Source organism: Cibotium barometz, chromosome 11 (genome assembly GCF_041138505.1).
Source record: "Cibotium barometz isolate CiBa-2024 chromosome 11, ASM4113850v1, whole genome shotgun sequence".
NCBI classification, from domain to species: Eukaryota; Viridiplantae; Streptophyta; class Polypodiopsida; order Cyatheales; family Cibotiaceae; genus Cibotium; species Cibotium barometz.
In genome coordinates, this window is record NC_141056.1 from 5,985,472 (window position 1) to 6,008,178 (window position 22,707).

The 22,707-nt window shown below is 49.2% G+C and overlaps 1 protein-coding gene across 1 annotated transcript in view; it reads left to right on the forward strand.

The window, feature by feature from the left end:
* LOC147633690 (choline/ethanolaminephosphotransferase 1-like) overlaps positions 1 to 22,707 on the forward strand; it is a 58,560-nt gene that overhangs the window by 18,344 nt on the left and 17,509 nt on the right. The window contains exon 15 of the mRNA XM_086804689.1: positions 22,607 to 22,691. Within this exon, the coding sequence (XP_086660815.1) occupies positions 22,607 to 22,691 (85 nt within the window). The remainder of the gene's footprint in view (positions 1 to 22,606; positions 22,692 to 22,707) is intronic.

Consider the following 22,707-nt stretch of genomic DNA (forward strand, 5'->3'; position numbering starts at 1 on the left):
AGGCGAATAAGAGGCCTGCTGTCCCAAGCCCATAATCTCCAAGAACAGTCCTCCCCTATCGAGGCCGGTGAGGGGTCTACATACCACTGTCTCTGATGAAAGCCGACCACCCACACCCTCTGAAGAATACATCCCTGGAGCCCATCCAAATCTAGTCGTGTCCTCTGAAGCTGGCCACCCTCTCCCACCTCGAAAGTGAGTGGGGCGACTCTCTTCGCTGTGCCGCAGACCGCTAGAAGGATCTCATGCTGAGTAAAGACACCCATCCACTGTGGAGGTGGAGGGTCCTGTACTGGGGTCCGCCACTCCCGGGGGATGGCCGCCTCAATGTCCTGTCTCATCAACTCTCTGCCCCTCATCCCACTGAGTCTCCTCTCCTGAGCCTCGAGAGGCAGCTGCTGAAAACCTATCCAGTCGTCTAGGGACTGGGCTGGGCCAGAGCTCAGCGGGCCCCACGACACGTGAGACCGCGATCCAACCATATGGCCACTGGGGAGACGAATCAAGGGGTTCCAGATCAAAGGCTGCCTCAAGCGCTCCTCATCGGTGCCCGGGGGAGTCTGGAAGAGTGACGGCCTCAGATGCGCCCAGGCCCTCAGAAGGCTAGCTGCAAAACGCTCCTCGAAGCCAAGGCCCACTCCTCTGGATCGCTGCTCTGTAAAGATCCACCTGATGCTGGGGGTCCAGGGGCCGCTAAGAGAAGGGGTGCGGCTGAGCATCCTGGAAACAAGAAACTCCTTCCACGGCTCAGCGCCTGGCAGGAGGCCACGAACTACCAACTTGCCAAGCAATGCTCGGCTTTGGCAAATAGGATCAACAATGCCCAGGCCGCCTCTCTCCCTCGGCTGAGTGATCACCGCCCATGCCACCTTGGCCCTGGCGGGCCGCCCGTCGCCACCGGACCAAAGAAAGTTCCTGATGAGCCTCTGCACCTGGCCAATGCACGACCGTGAGAAGGCCCAGCAAGAAGTGATGTACCACATAGTAGCAAGCAGAACCTGGTTGGCCACAACTACTCGGCCAGCCAGAGATAAACGAGCGGTACTCCAATACAGAAGCTTCTTCCGAATGCTCAGAAGAAGGGGGGCTATCTGCTGCTCCGGAGATATGTCAATGCCCACATAGCATCCCAAATAACGCACTGTAGTGCCGGGGGGCAGCCACTGAAAAAACCGTCAACTGGCCTCCAAGTCGGGGGGGCATAGAGCTGACCCACAACCCACACGACTTGTGCCAGTTGATCAAAGCGCCTGAAGCTCTGCAAAACCTGTCCATGGCTAAGGCGAAGCGGCGGAGGTTCTCCTCACCTCCCTGAAGATAGACAGCAGTGTCATCCGCAAACTCCGAGTCTAGGAGCTCCTCCGAGGTGCGGATGGGAAGCTGGAGGCCCCGCAAACCTGTATCCTGTGCCGTAAAAAAAGTGCTCATGGCCTCCGCCACAAAAAGAAAAAGAAAGGGCGCCAAGGGGCACCCCTGCCGCACCGAGCGCGAGAGCTGGAACCTCTCTCCGCGCACGCCCTGTATCAGCACACCTGGCTATGAGCCGATGTGTAGAGTGCAGAGACCCCACAGATCCACTGAGGGGGGAAGCCCATCCTCTCGATAGTGCCTTCCAAGAAGGCCCAGTCCACCCGATCATATGCCTTCTCGAAGTCGAGAAGGAGCACTGCCAGATCCTCCTGTCGAAATCTAGCCAGAGCCGTAGCCTCCCAGAAAGAGAAAATGTTATCCAGAATGCTCCTATCCTGGATGAAGCTTGTCTGCGTGGAGTGGATGATGTCCGGAAGGTGAGGCTGAAGCCGCCTGCTGATCGCCTTAGCTAGGACCTTGTAGGCCGTGCCTAGCAAGGTGATCGGTCTCCACTGTCTAATCTCCAGTCTGTCTCCTCCCTCTTTGGGGATCAAGTGGATCAACCCCTCTGCCATGCTGTCCGGCATGACTCCTGACTCCATAATATCCTGGAATGCCAATCTGAAGCCCCTATGTAATAGGCCCCAGTACCTCTGGAAGAAGGCCACCGAAAGACCGTCCTCTCCTGGGCATTTGCCCCGAGGTAATGCCTGAAGAGCCTCCTCCAGTTCCGTATCCGAGAAGGGGGAGAGAAGGGAGTGCTGCAAATGGGCCGGCACAACCGGTCTCGTGAAGCTCCAGACTGCCTCTCGAGCCTCTCTCACCCTGTCATCTGCTGGCTCAGCAGAGAGAAGATCCCTGTAAAAATCTGTGGCTATAGCCCGAACCCTGGGGGGATCCACCACAACCTGGCCATCAGCCTGCCGAAGACGCCTGAGACCCTCTCGTCTGAAGCGAGGCCCTGTCGCCTCAAAGAAATCCCGAGTCACTCTGTCTCCAGCCTGTGTCCAAAAAGAAGCCCGAGCATGGAATCGGAACTCCACCCTCCTCTCCTCCATGGATCTGATCTCAGTGCGAGCTGACTCCATCTGCTCTGAGATCCAAGGGCTCGTAGGATCCCTCTCCTGGAGTCTCTGGAGGGACGCTAGACTCCTCCGTAGGCTCCTCTCCTGCTCTCTGAAGGCCTCCAGCCGGTCCAAGGCAGCCTGTCTGAGCATCTGGCTGATCTCCTGCAAGCCACTGGCAAGATCGCTGGCTGCTGATCCTCTCCTGAACTGCAGCTCCTGCCAGACCTGCTCAACTCTGATCGCAATCTCGGGCTCCTCTATGAGACAATCTGGAATCTGGACGCTCTGGCCCTGCTCTCCTCTCGTGGGGTCCTCGATCTGGAGAAGCACTGGAAAGTGGTCTGAAAACGAGGAGCCTGCGAGTATGCCCACCGTGCCACCTCTATCATAGGCCCACTCATCAATGTAAAACCTGTCGATGCGGGAAAGGTTAACTCCTGTGGCCCGTCTATCCGAGCGCGAGAAAGATAGACTCCCCTGCAACCTGCCAAACTCCGGGAGAGTCCACGGATCTTGGCCTCTCACCTGTAGCACTAGTTCCTCCCAGGCAGCGAGCTCCGGCCCATGAATGGTCTCCTGGCTGCCCCCCATCCTGTCCTCTGCATCCTCCAGCATGTTGCAATCCCCTCCGAGGCACCAGTGGTCTGCCAAGGGGAGGGACTGCCTAATGGTGCTCCAGAACTCGGCTCTCCCGGTCGCCCCATTAGGGGCGTAGAAGTTGAGGAAGCCAATGCGGTCTTCCCCAACCCGAAGGATGATCCACTGCGCACGACCCTGGACCAGAATGCCAGAGTCCACAACCTCGGATAGAAGCTGCTCGCTGACTGAGATGCATACTCCACCCTGGTTCCCCTGGGAGCCATATGCCGGTGACCAAAAAGTGTGACTCCTGCCTGGCAAGATCTTCCCGCAGGTGCGGGCACGCCCGGCAGAAAGGTGGTGCTCCTGGATGAAAAGGATATCTATGGGTCCTCCAACGAGAGCCCTCTGGATCTCCTGGCGAAGTCTGCCCCGACCAATGTAGCAGCGATGTCCACCGAGACCCTGGATGTTCCATGAGAGGATCCTCATGGATGAGCTATGGCAAGTGAAGCAGCCTCCACTGGCTCACCCCTCTCAGCCGGCCCGGATGATCTGCCCTCCACTCTGTGAGTCTTGGGCGCCGGCTTGGAGGGAGAATAATCACTGTCTGTCCGGGTGCGGAGTCTCTCCAAAAAGAGGGTGACCTGTCTCTGTGTCCAGCCCCACTCCGCCTTCGCCTGTCCAGGGCATAGGCGTGAGACCAATCCTCTGCATATATGTATCTAAAGGTAGGTTGCACCCTCGGGGCGGCATGGAGGAGAATCAGAAGCACCGCCTCAACTGAGGTGTGGACCGGATCCGCCCGCCAGTCTCCTATACCAAACAAGCTCATGCGGGCTGAGTGTAATCGGGTCTGCAATAGGTCCGTGAGCCCCAAGTCACTGAAGTGGTGAGAAAACTCCAGTATCTGATCACGCAAAACTTCCTCTACAGAGTTGCAATCCCATGCTGTGTCTGGGGCAACACTGAGAGGAAAGGAGAAAGCCACCATGCTGCTCACCACTGAGGGAGAACGAGAAGGATGGCACACCACGCAAACTCGCAAGGGTGCGACCAGTGTCTCGAACGGGCCAGCATCCAGCTGGAGACACCTGAAAAAACCGTAATCCACTGGTAGCCCCATCACTCGCGGGGGCCCCCCAGGGGAGGCTGGAGAGAACTCTGTGGCGGGCGAAGCAAGGATCGCCATCTCCACCGGCCCGGAGTGGCGGTGGAACAGCCGCTGGACTGAGCTCTGGCCTACCCAGCTGCGCTGCCCCGAGGCAGTGGGTGGTCTGGCGAAGTATCCTGGAGAGGGTGAGGGAGGGATGGGGGCTCGCGGCGAGGAGGGGGGAGAGCGAGGAGAGGATGGAGAGGCATCTGCCAGAGGATAGGTGTCAGGGGGGGCGCCGGGGGAGGCGGGAGGGGGGGGGCTGGGGGGGGAGAGGGGGGGGTGGAAGGAGTGCTCTCCGGGTGAGGGGAAGGGGAGCCGGGGGTCGAAGAGTGCGGCCCAGGATCCTCAGGAATCTGCTCCAAGGAGGGGGCGGGGCCCCCCGCGGGGGGAGGCGGGAGCGGGGTCTCCATGTGGGAGGCTCCCCCAGCGGCCTCAACGGGCACTGAGTCTGAATTCTCGTCCATCGGGGTGGGACCTGCTGGCCGCCTATCCCTGACAGGAGCATAAGTGCGGGTAGGTGCCTGTACGCCAACCGGAGTCGCCTGTCCACCAGCCTGTGCTGCCTGCTGGCGTCTGCGACGGTCCCTGCGGGCCGGGCGTCTCCGCCGGCGAACCTCCTGCCATCCGCCAGCCTCCTGGGACTGCGCGGCATCCTCCGCCGGGGCCTGCTCGTCAGATGATGGCGCCTGCTGTGGCGAGCCAGGGATGTCCGGTCTCTGAGGTGGATGGCCACCCCTCGGGTCTCCTGCAGGGGGTCCAGAGGCGGCATAGCGTGAAGGATGAACCCCCTTGCGGGGACAGGCGCGTGCGAGATGGCCCATCTCCCGACATGTGTAACACTGGCCGGGGAGGCCCGAATACTCCACGCGCTGTATCATATGTCCTCCAGAAAGACAAGGGAGAAGGATCGTCTTCGGGAGGGACTGCGGTGACGGAACCACAACCCGAATGGCCGGGAGTCCTGCTGCCCGAGCAATCACTGAAGCCGCTGTCTGAGGCGTCTCCACCACCTGCCCGAACGCCTTGCCAATGGATGACAAGAGGGGCAAGTACTCCCTACGGAGTCCAGGAAAGCAGATAGTGACGGGGAAACTTGTCGCGCCTGCTAGCGGGTCAGAAGCGGGGTCGAAACCATGAGTCCATCGCGCCAGGAACGCCCGGGATGAGCGGAGGGCAATGGGGCTCCGAGCCAGCACCATCTGAGCTGCCTGTGGGGACTCGAAATCCACCTGGTAGTAGCCACGTCCCAAAAAATCTACGCTGACGATCTTGGCGGGCACGCCAACAAGGCTGCCTTGTAGAAGGTCGCGAAGCTCTCTCCACATCGGACGGCTACCCACTATCTTGCAGACCAAGGAGGAGGCCTCAAGAGCGGAAACTGTGGAAACAAACAACTGAAGATCTTCAGCTGTGAACTCCAGACGGAGACCGGAATCGGCAGGGTTAGTCGGAGCGGCTTCCATGGAGTCCTCCAGAGGGAAAAGGCCAGAAACCGGGGTCACCAACGGGAGGGACACAGCCCTGCGAGGAAAAAGAGAGGCGGAGGGCTACAGGATAGCGGGGGCGGGGCGGGGGGGGGGGGGGGGGGAAGCTGAGGCGGGGAGGAGTTAGCGGTGGGCGGAGGGGCGAGACGGAAGGGAGGAGAGGGAGAAGGCGGAGGGGAAGAGATGCACCGCGTAGGAGAAGGCGGAGGGGGGAGAGGTGGCGGGGGAGAGAAGAGAGGCGGGGGAGAAGGAGGCGAAGGGGTTAGAGAGGCGGAGGAAAAGATGACGGGGGAAGGAAGCAAGCGGCGGGGGGAATGGCGGGGAAGGCAGCGTGGAAGGTGGCGAAGGAAGAGAAGGCGGGGGGAAAGAAGGCGGAAACGAGGAGGGAGGCGGGGAGCGAAGGCGGGGGAGGACGCGAGGCAGAAGGCGGGGGAGAGCTGGCGAAGAGGGGCGTAATGAAGGAGGCGGGGGAGAGGACGGAGGAGAAAACGGTGGGCTGGCGGGGGGGAGAGGGGGGCGCGATGGCGAGAAGCAGCGGGGGGGGGGGGGGGGGGGGGGAGGGGAGAAGCGGAGCTCGCATGCGAGGTCGTCAGTCGCAGTCCAGCTCGTTATTTGAGGTGCCGTGTAAGAAGTTGGTCTTAAGGGGGGATTGTTGGATCATTTTCGTACATTCTAGGCATAGCATCAGCAGCCAGATTTTAAGGGCATGGATCACTGCAAGCATCTCTTTCTCATAAACAACATATGTGAGTTCGGCACAAAACGTTTGGAAAGATTAGGCACAAAAAGCACAGGCCCTTGTCTGATTGCATTTTTCAACTCGTGGAATGCTGCAATCTGAGGTCCCACCCATGTAAAATTTTTTCTCTTCTTCACAAGATCATGCAAAGGTGCTGCCAACAAGGCAAAGTTTTTGATAAACCGCTTGTAATAAGAGCATAACCCAAGAAAACTATTTGGCTAGTCTAAAATGGCTTGGATCTTTGCAGGATCCATTTGTATGCTATCTTTTGACACAATGTGTCCCAAATATTCAATTTCAGCAAAGAAAAACTCGCTCTTTTTCACATTAATGATCAGCTGGTGTCTACGAAGCTCCTCAAACACAATGGCCAAATGTTCTGTGTTCTTCCTCGGTCTTTGAAAACACTAAAATGTCATCAAAGAACACACTGCGGAGCTTTCGGTGAGGTCTGAATATACGGTCCATCATCCTACTAAATGTGGAAATGCATTTGTGAGGCCAAATGGTATGACAAGAAACTCATACAATCCACAAGTGGTCTTGAAAGCAGTTTTGTGCACATCCTTGGGTAGCACTGGGATCTAATGATAACCACTCTTGAGGTCAATTCTACTAAAGCATGCTAAACCTTCCCATTCATCTGGGATATCATTAATCCTCGGGATCAGAAACCGATTCTTGATGGTTACCTTGTTTAATGCTCTATAGTTAACACACATTCTGTAATTAGCACCCTTTTCTTGGACAAGGAAGATAGGAGAACAGTATGGCGAAGAACTTGGCTGAATCAACCCTTTTTTCCAAGAGATCATATACTCGTGTCATGATCTCTTGTTGACTACACTTACTCTATATGGTGGCCTGTTAGGAGGTGAACTCCCAAGAATAAGATCTATGTGATGATCTTCAGGCCTTTGGGGAGGTAAGTGACCTGGTAATGAGTTTGCAAAACAATCTCGATAGTTGCTAAGGAAACCAATTCTATCATTATCTAGTATGGATATGTTGTTCTTTACATTTTCTTCACGATTCTAACAAAAAGAAAGAAAGAAGCAATGGATCTCTTTATTTCTTTGCGAACAACAATATGATTTACAAGGGGTATAGTAGTACCAAATGTGCTTGCATGTATACATATATCTCTACCCTTATGTACAAAGGTGAGTTTCTTATTTACATACTTAATCTCAGGGTTATGATGATATTGCCACAATGCACAACGGAAATGAAGACAACTAATGTAGAGAGCAAAACGTAGATGAGAGAGGGAGAGAAGCTGTGTAACTTTGCTCTATATACACAACAAAATCCCGAATATGATACAAGACAAGTGTGGGGGGGCCAGGGCCATTTTATATGGCCCCAGGTCGCTGGTCCGCCAGCCCAAAATAGGCCGATAGCTGCCAGACATGCTCACAACCAGCAAAAATCACAGTTGGCCAGCATACTCTCAATCGGCCAGCACTGTAGAACAGGTCGGGTAGCACAGTCTAGTCAGCCAGTAGAAAGGTACAGTCGAGAGCTAGAAAACAGTCCTCCCACACCCAACAAAAATGGGTAAATACTATGGAAAGTGAGGAAAAATGGGGGAACACCTAAAATGGGCAGACACACCCACAACAGAGGCCCTGGTGAATGTATAGATAGGAGATGACTGCTAACACCCCCTCTCAACTCCGGATGTGGAACCAACCCCAGTGTGTTGGAGTGCTGCCGGAGCATAGCCTGAGGTAGAGACTTCGTGAAGAGGTCTACTGCATTGTCCTCCGTCCAACAATAAACAAGCAGATGTCACCAGCCAAAATCTTATCACGAACAAAGTGATATTGTATCTCTATGTGCTTGGTCTGGGCATGGAAGACCGGGTTCCGAGTAATAGCGATGTAGCTCTGGTTATCGCATTGGATGACCATGGGCTCCTTCTGTGGAAACCCAATCTCGCCAAGCAACCTCTGTAGCCACACAACCTGAAACCGATCCCGTCAAGTGGGAATAGACTCCGTTGGACACCCACACACGTAATAGCACAACTTAATATCACAATTTGAAATGGACAACTTAATAACAACTTGAAATTGAAATGAAATGAAATGAGATAAATGGACACTAGCACTGGGGCCGGAACGGGCCGACCCCCCCCCCCCCCCCTCAATATATGATATATTTATTGGGAGTATTTAACAAATACAATGCTCCATGGGTTCCAAGAACCAGATGATGTCCATGTACAAATGAATACAGTACCAAACAAAAAGCTCGAAGTAGATATTCGAAGTAGCGTGGTCCAGTCTCTACGGTCCTGTGCTTTCACTGGACTCCGCGGAGAGCGCCCCACTGGTGTTCCAAGAGCACGCACAAACAGGCGCTCTCGTACTAACACGTGGCTCTCCCGATCTCAGCACCTTTGGACCAAGGTTCTCCAAGAGCTTGGACTACCTGGCACCGAACGAGTGTTGCCGTGGAGAGAGTCCTTTATTAGATTTATCACAAAATACTTTACTTAAATCTGAAAATTCACTTACTTGAAGATGGCAGATGGAAGTCCAATACCCGAGGTATCTGTGTGTAGTTACTTGAGTGGGACACCAAAATGTAGCCACTTGAAGAAAGAAAACACCGCACCGCCTATGGAAAGGAGGTATAACCACTTGCTATGCAGGACACAGCCTGCCTTCTTGTGGAGGAGGAGGCGTAGCTTGTCTTGCTACAGCCGCCTAGTGATGCAGCCGCCTAGTGAAGGATACAACAGCCTGTATGGAAGGAGAGGCTTGTGCAGTCACCAGCTTTGGACAGGCGCAGCCACCTACTGAGGGCACAGCCGCCTATGAGAAGAAAGGGGCGCCTGGTTGCTGTACACAGACACCTTGGTGCAGCCTGGGTGAGTATGCGCAGCCTTTGGAGATGCAGTCGCCTGAGAGAGAGCTTGCGCAGCAGTACAGTAGTCGCCTGGGTGAGTATGCGTAGCCTATGGAGATGCAGCCGCCTGATAGAGAGCACAGCCGCCTGTTGTGAGAGGAGGAGCACCCGCTTGCAAGGGAAGAGACGCCTGGCTGCAGCCTGAAGAGGCGTGGAGGAATTGAATTGCCGGCTGTAACTCAGCCTGAATGGACAGGAAGCACCTGGCTGCAGTTTGATAGGAGCAGAGGCGTAGCCCTCGGGTGGTGGCAGCCGCCTGCTGAATAGGCAGAGCAGCCTGCAGGAAAACAGGCGCAGCCACCTGTATGGGAGAAAGTACAGCCACTGTGCAGGGGAGGCAGATGTGCAGTCTGCTCAGCAGTCGCCTAGGTTGCCATGAGGAGGAGCAGCCTGAAGGATGAAGCGTACCCCTAAAGCGAAGGAGATGTTCGCTCGATCATCTGCCTCGAAGGATGGTCGTGGTACTTCTTTTTGTAGATATTGGAGTGAAGTAAACAAATAGCGTTGGCTGGCTCCCCACGTATGCATGTGGGCGGCCAGTTCTATGGTGGTGTGGGTAGGTGACCATGCACCCACTCCCACACACACACAAGCTAAGTGAGGCTCCCCACCTTGGCCCCTAAGTGGGTGCCCACTTTTAAGTGAGTGTGAACATATAACCTTATAAAACAAAAGGTTAGAATATAAAAGATTAAACTGACATGTGCAATATACTTACCACCTGTTCACATGCACCAAAACTCGTCAGAAGACAAAGCAAACTTCACGACTCACTGGCAGGCGTCCCCGCTCAGTAAGTAACACGTCAAACAGGCAAACACAAAAATACAAGTCATGCGAAAACAGTTTCAAACATGCAAAACATGAGTGCATGTGCAAATAGTATCATGGACATATCCCCCGTTCATGGAACAAGTACAAAATATCTGTCGGCACAAAAACGGCACGACGTAAAACATAAATCTTGGTCTTCCTATGGAGTGACAGTCCCATAGGTAAGACACAGTTCCAGGCACGAGCCTCCCTATGGTGTGATAGTCCCATAGGCAAGACATGGCACGAATACTGGCTCGTCCATGGCGTGACAATCCCATGGATAGAACACAGTCCAGGTCATACACGGGTGGCACCAGTCTGGCTCCCGTCCATACGACACCTTCCTGCTAACACACGGGTGGCACCAGTTTGGCTCCCGTCCATGTCAGCAAAATACTGGCCTCTTCACATGAGACACCGGCGTGGCCTCAAGTGAACGAGACACAAAATCTGGAGATGGACCAAATGGTCGGCCAATTGGTGACATCCCCCCGGGCTTCTAAAGAGTTGTCCTCAATTGAAAAGCCTCAAGATATACCTGCAACAACTGTGGGAAGTCAACAAAATAGTCCAGGACGAGACAAATCCTAGCACTAAAAAGCCTAGTAGGAAGCTTCGAAATAACAAAAGCGCACGCTACCGAACGCGTCAACTTCTCAAAAAAGCCCAGGCCGATGTGCAATGGCTTCACTACTATGGGGCTATAGAAGCTTATGAAAAGTCTTGCCAGAATCGGGGAGAAGAGCTTGCGAAGGTTACATCCCATAAGGAACCTACTGTCCCAAGCGCTTCCACTTCCTTAACTTCTAACGAGAAACTCTCTCGCCTTGAAAGACAACGTAGATGCAAAGGAGAGAATATAAAGAAGAAGCAAGTCTGCCAAGCATAGCATGACATCTTCTCAGCTAGTGATGATAGTGAGGCTGACCTGAGGAAAGTCCCAAAGCATAACACAAAGGCTTCACGATAGGCTCTTGCAAGCTAGCATTTGATTAGCCTAGCAAATTAAACTTCACAAGGTATCTCCTGGAAAGCTTTCCTGCAGGTAGCTTTCTCTCCTTGTGAAAAACAATCTGTTCTGGCTGGAGGATCACCTCAAGCTCATCAATTTCTGGCGGATCTTCTGTATAACAGGCTCATTAGGATCTGGCCCCACATATTTCCGAAATAGACTCACATGAAATGCATTGTGAATCTTCTAGTGACTAGGTAAAGCAAGCCTGTAGGACACTTCATTGATCTTGTGAATCACCTTGAAGGGTCCATAATAGTGAGGAGAAAACTTAGGATATGATCCTTCTCGTCCTGGCCTCTTCCGAAGCCTGGCCTTCTCAAATTTCAACAAAACCCAATCACCTTCTTTGACTTGCATGTCCCTTCTATGCTTGTCAGCAGCCATTTTATGCTTATCTTGCGACCTTGCAATGGCTGTCTGCACTTGACCAAAGGCTACATCCAAGTCACGAACATGTTCATCAACTGCAAAAATCTCATCCTTTGTACGAAGGATGGGCGGCAATACTACTCCGCCATAAATAATCTCAAAGGGAGCCTTTCCTGTGGAGGCATGGATTGTATTGTTGTAGGTAAACTCAACAAGTGGAAGATACTTCTCCCATGCAGTCTTTTGATCCGCCACATAACACTTCAGTAAATCCAACACGCCTGAATTTGCAGCTTCACTTTGGCCATCCGTTTGGGGATGATAAGCTGATGAAAACTCAAGTTTAGTACCCATATTATCAAATAAAGCCCTCCAAAAGAGGTTTTTGGTCCTGGGATCTCTATCCTCAACAATGGATTTAGGCATACCATGATGCTTGAAAATATTAGCAAGAAAAAGCTTTACCATATGATCAGCTTTAATGGTTTTCTTGACGGGAAAGAAATGAACTTGCTTGCTAAATCTGTCCACAATGGTCCAAATAGCATCATTCCCATGCTGGGATCTAGGCAAATCCATAATAAAATCCATAGTAATACTTTCCCAAGGTTGCGAGGGAATAGGCAATGGCTGAAGCAAACCTGGAGGTTTTTGCCTGTCAAATTTCACCTTTTGGCACGTAATACATGCACGCACATAAGCCTCAATATCTTTACGCATGGTTGGCCAAAAGAAATATCTATGAATCATGCGTGTAGTGGGCATAATACCTCTATGACCAGCAGAAGGTGGAGCGTGACATTCGTCCATAACCTTTGGACGCAAATCCTTCACCACACATAGGCAATTATCCTTCATAAGATAATCCTTTGATAGTATAAGAAGCATGTGAATGACCAGCCATAAAATCAGTCCATATATGGCAAAAATCAGCATCCAAATGATACAAATCTCGCATAGCAGATAAGTCACCATGAGAGGCCACTGAGACTGCAGCTACATAAGACCTCCTGGATAATGCATCGGCCACTACATTTTTCTTTCTTGGAGTATGCACAATCTGAAAATGAAACATGGAAAGAAAGTTTGCCATTCTCATCTGCTTCTCTGAAAGCTTTGTTTGAGATAGAAAGTATCTCAAGCTTTGATGATCTGTCTTGACTACAAATTCAGCCCCAAGAAGATAATGTTTCCATATCTTTAAGGCATGAATTACAGCCAAGAGCTCTTTCTCATAGATATCCATATGAAGCTCAGCATCATGCAAACGATGGCTCTCGTATGCAACTACATGCCCTTCTTGATTTAGGATAGCTCCTATACAATCACCACAAGCATCACATTCAACTACGAATGACTTGTGCAAGTCAGGAACAATCAATACTCGACCACATATGATAGCATGCTTGAGCTGCAAGAAAGCATCTTGTTCTTTTGAAGTCCATTTAAAAGTGGTTTTCTTCTTTGTGAGATCATGTAGAGGAGTGGCTATCATAGCAAAATGCCTTATGAAACGCCTATAATACGAACATAATCCCAGAAAACTACGTACTTGATGTACGTTTTGCAATTCGGGCCAATTCCGAATGGTCTCTATCTTTGCAGGATCCATTGTTACTCCTTCTTTGGATACAATATGACCCAGATAATGAATCTCTGAAAGGAAGAACTCACTTTTCTTGGCATTAATGAAAAGTTTATGCTTCCGCAACTCTTCGAACACTGTGACCAAATGAGTTCTGTGTTCCTGCTCATTCTTGGAGAAAACCAAGATATCATCAAAGAATACTCTTGTGAATTTGCGATGGAGTCGGAATATCCTATCCATCATACGATTAAAAGTAGCAGGAGCATTGGTGAGACCAAAAGGCATTACCAAAAATTCATATAGTCCAAAGGCTGTCCTGAATGCAGTTTTATGGACATTTGTGGCACCACTCGTATTTGGTGATAACCACTCTTCAAATCAAGTCTGCTAAAACAAGCTGAGCCATCAAGCTTATCCAAAATATCATCAATTCGCGGAATTGGGAATCTGTTCTTGATGGTAAGCTTGTTTAAATCTCTATAGTCCACACACATACGGAATGAGCCATCCTTCTTTTGAACAAGAAGCACAGGAGAGCAATAAGGTGAGGAACTGGGTTGAACCAAACCTTTATCTAAAAGCTCATTTACTTGCTTCATGATCTCTTCTTATTGTGCAGCACTCACTCGGTATGCGGGTTTGTTAGGTGGAGAACTACCTGGTACAAGATCTATGCGATGATCTTCGGGCCTTTGGGGAGGTAATTCTCCTGGCAAAGTGTCAGCAAAACAGTCGTTGCATGCATGAAGAAAATTCAGCCTATCATTAGTCATAGCATGCACATTTTGATGATTTGGCACAAGGCTATCACGAACAAAAACCAAGTATGCAGAAAGACTCTTTTTGATTGCTTTATTAATTTGGATGTGTGATACAAGTGGGATGGAATCCCCTTCTTTGCCAGCATCAATAAAATGCATGCGGCCTTTATGCATAAAAGAAATCATATTGGTCTTGTATTCTTTGCGGGGCTCAAGCCTATGATGCCACGGCTTGCCCAACAATACATCACATCCATTTAGTGGAGCAACTAGGAAATATTTATTATCAAGGTAGCCCTGGATATGGATGCGCAACTTCCCCTGGATATGGATGCGCAACTTCCCTATCAAAGGGCTAACCTGCACCTCTTTACCAACAAATGCAGCTTTGGCTTCAATCTGAGGTCCCATGTTCTCAACCTCAATACCCAATGTAGCTGTCGTTTGCATAGAGATGAAGTTATCGGTTGCACAGTCATCAAACATGAATAAGGCGGGTTGATCCTTGATTTGCCCCCAAGCCTTGCATCCCATACGCTCTTTTGCATCATGACTTGTATTTCCTTGCACATCAGGAACTGCATGTACATTAGCCTTGGTCTGCTTGTCCTCGTGCTTAGGTTTGCGGTCAGGGCACTGTCGAAACATGTGCTCTTTGCTACCACAAGAAAAACATTTTTCCTCCTTGGCATATTGCTCTCTTTGCTCGGGGGCTAGGCCGAATTTGTTCTTCTTTGGGCCCTGTTCTTTAGATGTGGTATTTTCAGCTCTACCACCCTTGTGGGTCTCCTGGAAGTTCCTTTTAGGTGGCTGTCCACCCTTTTGCAGATTTGGGACAGCCTTGTCTTTCCCCTTTGAACCGCCTTGATCCTGCTTGATTTTGAGCACCAATTGCTCCGTAGCAAGAGCAGAAGCTGTGAGCTGTTGCAAAGTATGTTCCGGGTGCAATTCAATGCCCGAACGATATGCTGGTTGCAGTCCGGAGCGAAACTTTCTCTTTCTTTCATCCTCAGTGATTTGCATGAAGGGAGTTACTTCTAGCAACACTTTCCAAAACTTGTTAACATACTGTTGCACGCTTTCATTATCTCTTTGCTCAAGTCTATCCCACTTTTGGGTGAGAGTTTGCTCCGCATTTGTGGCAAAAACTGAGCACAGAATCTATCCTTAAACTCCTTCCAGGTGCAAATAGGATCCTTGGTGATCTTTTCAGTGATCCACCAATGAGCAGCGGTCCCTTTCAAAAACATGCTAGCATGGCGTACTTTAGACTTTTCAGTGAAGTCCTCATCGCTAAAGGCAATGTCAAACTGTGCCACAAATGCTAACACTTTAGAAGCATCATGCTCTCCATGAAAAACATCAAACTTGACAGATTTGTCACCTGCTTTAAATTCCTTGAGCTTTCTGGCATGAGGCTCATGGTCTTCTCTTTTTCTTTTCCCCTTATCCAACGGGGCAGCCCTATCTGCATGGGCTCCATGGGCCATCCTGGAAGTTTCATGAGGCACGGTGGCATGTGCTCCACGAACTCTAAACTCAGATGCATGTGACTTACCTGCATAAGGCAGTGTCTCTCCATGAGACAACTCAGAAGGCAAAATTCTTCTAGTGGGAGACCTGTCACCCCTACCATGGGATACATGTCTTGAATGCATGTGACCTTCATGCCCTCCATGAGCACTATCATACATATACCTGTCAGGTTTTGTGCCTTGTGGAGAAGATGCATGTCAAGAGGTGACTGTCACCTCTTCCTTTTGCATAAAAGACCTCAGCCTTTGAGATGCGGGATCTCCATGCTTCAAGCGGGGTGGATTTCTGAATTTCAGCTCTCCGTCGTCTCCCTCTTTGATATCACCTTTGCGGAGGAGGTAGGCAAGTGCCAACTCCCTTGGCTTCTTGTCCACTTCCCGTGCCATGGACTCAAAAGTTACATCTACCATTGCATCAGCTTTCCTAGCTTCAATGGCACTTTGCACATGGGGATCTTCATGCAAAAATTTCAACTCTTGCTCTTGTGCCTGCAAAAGTTTTCTCATATGTTCCATTTCAGCCCTCATTGCATCAGGCTCTTGTTCAAGCATGACTGTCTTTCCTCGAGACAGTTGTTCCTTTGATTCACTATCATTTACCCTTTCAAGGGACTTGTGCCTTCCTCGCAGAGTATCAGACCCACAAGAGGGACTAGATGGACCCCTCGAATTAGGCACTTCCAAAGGGTTGCCTTGGCTGTCCATTGTGTTAAGTGTGCTAGAAGCGGGGTGTCCAATACACAGATTTGTTTCCCCACTAGGAAGAGGGAAACAACCTGGCTCTGAAACCAATGAAACCGATCCCGTCAAGTGGGAATAGACTCCGTTGGACACCCACACGCGTAATAGCACAACTTAATATCACAATTTGAAATGGACAACTTAATATCAACTTGAAATTGAAATGAAATGAAATGAGATAAATGGACACCAGCACACTGGGGCCGGAACGGGCCGACCCCCCTTTCAATATATGATATATTTATTGGGAGTATTTAACAAATACAATGCTCCATGGGTTCCAAGAACCAGATGATGTCCATGTACAAATGAATACAGTACCAAACAAAAAGCTAAGATCTGCTAAAACACTGTCCAAAACAAGATTAGAGGAACCAAATAAAAGGGATGTAGGCAAGCTCACCACCTAATCACAGGATCATACTTTGATCCACCCTCAAGCCAGGGGCTAAGGCTCCACTCCATAGATACATGCCAGTATACACTGGCATCCCATACCACCAGTGCCTGCCCACAAGGGCTCCCGACAAGACTATCGATAACATGTCATGTCCACGGTAAGAGTAGAAACTCTGGTCCCGGCACACACTGCACGACTAACTACACAATAACAACCCAAGGCATCACTTATATATTGATAATTGTCACTATAAATAGCTAAGCTACTATAGACAGCCAACGGCCTAGTTTTATTAATTCTGAACCTTAGTCCTCTGCATCTCCATGCTATCTCCTAATCTGAGGGTCCACTGTTCCTGTTGGATTAGGCTCGCTTATCCGATGATTATCTCTAGGTACATAACATACTCCCTCTCTCAAACGTTTCCACCCTTGGAAACAAAATCTGTCTAAGCAAGAAAACCAAGGAACCTATGCTTTTCAAACTATCAACTCTCTCCCAAGTCGAGTCTTCCTTTGCCTATCTTTCTGCTTAATTTTATACTCACGGATCAACTTATTTCTAAGTTGCCTTTCCATGATATCAAATCACCGTTTACGGTTTATATGGAACATAGGACAAGTTCTCAACCTCAACAAGCTTCTGAGGAGTCACAGTGCTATCCTCAACTCCGAGTATCTCTCAGTCTACTAACATGAAAGATTGGATGAACATTCACATTCTGAGCCAGTTCTAGCTTACAGGCTTCCTCTCCGATCTTTTTAAGGATCCGAAAAGGTCCCCAGTACCTAGGAGATAACTTTCCAACCTACCTTGCCCGTAATGTCTCTGAACTCTTGGGTATTTGCAAATACACCAGCATTCCCTCAGATAACTCCCTCAGCAAGCATTGTCTATCAGCATAAAACCGTGCTCTATCCTGAATGCTCTTGATAGAATCTCTAGCTTTGGTAGCATCTCTTGCATATCTCCCAAGAAATCCCTAGTCGCATTATTCTGAATACCCTCAAGTCCCATAGCTACCGAAGATCTAGGTTGGTGTCCATACATCAACATAAACGGGCTATAACCAGTGGCTGCATTCTTAGCACTATTTTGGGCAAACTCCAACTGGTCTGTCCATGCTCTGCGTCTAGGGTTAGACGGTAGACATGATCACTTGGCTAGGTCTCCACTCCCAATTTCTGCACCAATTTGGCATTAATAAAATTATGATTGCTACCTGGGTCAAATAGGATGTGTACCGTTTGCCCCAAAACTGAGCCATACATACGTATGTGATCATTGCATTCAGCAATTGCCATATTAAAGCTACAATAATGCAAGAACTATGATCCAGAACTGTGGTATCTATGGAAGTAATCGTAGGGTTATTTGTAATCTCGGTCAAGTGAGCTTCCTCCTTAGGCTTTTGCTTTTTTTTTTTTTGGCTCTTGAGGGTAGCTTCCTTTCCAAATGGTCCGTGTGGCCACAAATAAAGCACGGACCCTCTCGAATGTTATGGCGGCTCTACTTGGTCCTCTAAGTCTTCTTGGAATCGGGTTGACGTGAAGTCTGGGTCTGATTCTTGATTCGTGGAAGCCTTCACAAACCTAAACTTTTGTTTACGTTTGGTATCTGGTTTGGAGTTGCCCAAGCTCTTCTGCTTTTGAGGAATATTCTTTTTATGCTTGCCGGCATTTGTCTCTTCAAAAATCTTTGCAAAATGGACAACATCCTCAAGTGTTTTGCAATTATTGTTCCTTACCTGAAGCTTATGTCCTGGGAACAATGCTTGCATAAAAAATCCAAGCAAGGTGACCCTATCCATATGCGTCACCTACAACTCTCTAAACTTCACCTACAACTCTTTAGTATGTGTTGAAAGACATGATCTTTATATCCAACATTGTAAACTTGGTTACCATGTCGTACTCATCTTCTGCATATAGGAACTCGCCCCTGAACATCTGCCCGAAACTAGCCCAAGCAGTAGGCTTGTTCCGAAGCTCTCTCAACCATGACAAGTCTTTCCCTTTCAAGAGGCCTTGCACCAACTGAATCGTCGAAGCATCTTGGAGAGGATGGGATTCAAAGTGGACATTCCACCTATTAAGCAATGCATCAACCGCTTCTTGAGTTTTGTCCTTCCTTTCCCCCAAAAAAACCTGTGGGGTGAAGAAAGGAGCTGTTGAAATCTGCCTACAGGTGCGGGAGTACTCGCAACCTCCTTCTGCAGTATAGTGAGGTGCTGATGTAAAAGAGTAATCTCCTTCCAGAGATTGGCTATCGCAATGCCTTGGTTCTATTGCTTTTTCTTAAAAAAAACAGGCGACCCCCTTCTAGAACCCCAAAAGCAGCTTGAGTCGAGCTATTTTAGAAGATTTCTCTAAAAAAACAACACGCATGCTTTTTTTAATAAAGAAACATCATCAATAATAGCAACTTGTGCCTTTCTCTCCTTGGTGGCCTGTGCAGTGTGTCTAGTCCATACCCGAACACCTGCACACACTAGGCTCGCCCCTCTGCTGGCTGCCGTGGTCCACTCTCTTCCAGCTGCATGCTTTTCTTTACTTCACACTGGTCTGCCGCCCACGCAGCAAGCTAACTACTGTATGCAGATTGCAGCAGCCCCCTGCCACAATTTCAGGGCTTCAAATCCATCCCGTTGCCTACATGTATACAATACATATCAAGGGTAGACTCTTGAGTATAAATCGCAGCCCATCTGGCAGTTAAACCAGAAAAGAACTAGGGTTTCATAAGGGTTCTTCTGCACATCTTCAATGCGCATGACACTCGTATATTCGCCCTCTTAAAATCCACATACAATCATGGCAGCAACCCTAGAAAGCATACTTCTTTTACGAAACAAGAAACAAGCTGTGGTGCTGAGAGAAATACCTGGGAATGTTGATGTGAATAAAACCATGAAAGACACGCAAACCTTTGTAGACTTGGTGTTTAGGTTGCTTTGATACCAAGTGTAAGAGGCCTTCCAAGCGTGTCTAGCCAAGATCTCCTAACCAAGTCCGAAGCAAGATAAGAGAAACCAAATACTTCGATCCACCCCTGAGCCAAGGGCTAAGGCTCCAATCCACAGATACATGCAGTCAGAATTGGCGTCCCATACCACAAGTGCCTGCCCACAGGGGTCCTCGGTAAGACTATCTATGATTTGCCATGTCCACTGCAGGTGTAGAAACTCTGGTCCAAACATTGACCCATCAGAAGTGTACCGCAGGATTGACTACACAATAATAACCCAAGGCATCACTTAAATAGTGATAACTGCCACTATAAAGCATGTGCCTCTATCTCCTAATCCCAAGGTCACCTAACCCTGCTGGATTGGGTCCTCTAAACCGAGGATTAGCTCCTGGTACATAACATTCTCGGCATGAGAGGGGCCTCCACCATGATCCTTGACATCAACATAGCCATTCCCCGAGATTTGCTACTTCCTCCAGAGGATTCCCTGATGCCCCGTGGATGGCGTCCTTCACACGTGCATGTGTGTGTGGCTACTCCCTGGTTGCGGAGCAGCGTCTTGCTACGGAAGTGACACTTTTTTTCTCTGGCTACTGGCCTACTGGAGCCTCGTAGTTGGCACTTGGTTGGCAATCGTTGGGTGGGGGCCAGTTGCAGCCAGTGCGGCGACCCTGAGGAGAGCCAATAGCACTGCCTTTGGGACCCAGCAAGTAGGGCAACGCATCCTCTGACTCTTCACATCTGATCTGAGTGCCGCCTGCACAGTTAAGTTGGGTGCACTCACCTGGATAGCAGAGGGAGACCAGGCCCTATTTTATGAGGATTATGGGAGCGGCTTAGCACTGATTCTCACCCGTTCTCACCCACCTCCGCATGTCCGTGGTTACAGTGGCCACTACCCCGGTTCAACCATGGGAGCTTGGGAAACCACGCTTGTAGGCCCCTGGGAGGAGCAGCTTGGGCAAGGGCCTTGTGAGCAAGATATTAAGGATGACTGCCATCTCTACAAGTCTGCACATTATTTGTGCAGCCCATGACACCTGCCCGTACAGATCCTACAGTGCCGCACAGGTCATGTTGCTTTTCGTACTGTTTGTACGTGCTAAAGCGTCTTAACTAGCCTGTTTGTGACAAGAATAAGGGATAGAGTGCACAAGGGAAGGATTGTGGAACAAGTGGATGCGTATGGGCGTGTTTGTGTGAGAGAAAAGCTTATGTGTGAGAGCTTGTGGAAGCCATGACCATGACAGAGCTCGAGTTGGAGATTGAGGAGAGAAGGGAAAGTGGCCCCTATCACTCCCAAAGAGAGACGTCCAAGATAAGGACCCCTGTACACCAGACAATAGCTAAAAGATAATCACAAGAGGCACACGACAATCACTTGACTAAAGGATCTTGGTCACATTAGCCTTCAGCTTTTTGAATGCATACATAGCACAAGCTACCTTGGCATTTTATAGAAATGCAAGGTTCTCATATCCCTCAATAAGGATGAGGTGTACCCTTCTCAACCACATCATGACTCTTCTCTCCTGGCCACATGCCAATAAGGTGAGTTTACATGAATAAGGTGCGGTAGAGATTTTAACACCCCCCTCAGTGCAAGCATGCATTGGACCATTCTACACCACCCTACATTTTACAGACTCCAAATGGATGCCTTTATAATGGTAGGCATTTTACAAAGAGAGTTACAACATGATGCTTTAACAGAAAAGTCGGACTAAAGAATTCCATCCGGTAATTTTGGACAAGAAGCATTTACAAAGTTACTTGCCTCCTTATTACCGCTCGTGCAGTCACGAGTAAGATGACCCATCTCCCCACACTTGCCACACTTTTTCTTCTGAGGGTCCTTTTTAAAGCACTTTGACTCGGTATGGCCCTTCTTCTTGCAGAAGGTGCAACAAACCTGAGTCTTGGCCATCATAGCTATGGCTTGAGAGGTGGAGGTAGAGGTAGATTATGATGCACGATCCCGCACTTTGTTTTCTTCTGCCTAGTGGGCTGAAATACACCCTTCAAGTGTTGGTGACGGCAAGTTCTTCAAGGTGGTGACTAGAGAGTCATACTCGGCCAGCATACTTTTGAGGATGGCTATTGCGTCATCATCATCGACTTTACAATCGATGGATGCAAGCTGAGCCATAATGCTCTTTAGATTGGAGATGTGAGCTCCTAAGGCTTCACCCGCCTGCATCTTCAAATCATAGAATTTAATCTTTAATGCGACCTTAGAGTTTTTACCTTTAGCTCCATACAACTTGTCTAGCTCCTCCCACATTGCCTTGGCCGTTGTGAAGTCCGACACATGATGTATAAGATCTTTTGTGAGATGAAGTGCAATAATGGACTGCGTGTTCTCATCATGGTGGATGTCGTCTTTATCATCCGGGTTAAGCTCCCTTGTTCCCTTTACGAGGGACCACACACCCTTTGACATTAGCAAATATCGGATTGAAACCTGCCATGTATGAAATCCATTGCCATCAAATTTATCAACATAAATGGTCTCTTTCGCCATGACGGGAAGGTCTTACTGGCTTATATGATGTCCAGCAGTGTCTAGTCCCTTACTGGCTTATATGATGTCCAGCAGTGTCTAGTCCCTTACAACCACTATTATGACCACAATGAAGTTGGAAATTACAAAGACTGCGGACAGTACCAAATACTCAGTGGGGCTAGCTTAATGAAAAGCTTGGACCGGATTATGTTATTTTATTTTAAATTGTATTAATAGACTAAGTGATGATGCTCCTAGCTGCTATTATTCTTTATCTTGCTTGACCCATGCTTGCTACTCTAGTTCAGATATTTGATCTGTCACAAAGAAACAACTGAGATTTCCTAAAAGAGGGCCAATGCTTATTCAAGGTTTGGTCAGTGAAGTCATGGCTAATATAGCTGCAAGAGAAAACTGCCCGGATGACTTTAGCCCTGTTGAATCTATGGTGTACGAGAAATACACAGAAGCATTAAACAATTATCAAGCTGCTAGATATAAATATTTTGTTTTGAAGATGGCACATGTATGGCGACTTAAGACCTTCCTTGCTACCCTTTGTGCCTGATGTTTAACAGCCCCCATGATCTCTTTGTTTGCTCTTTCAGGGGATTGCTGTCACCTTCTGACATCCTACAAACCCAGCCTCATTTGCTCATGATTGGTAGTGGCTTTGCGTTTGGCTACCTGGTTGTAAGTGTTTGAGCTC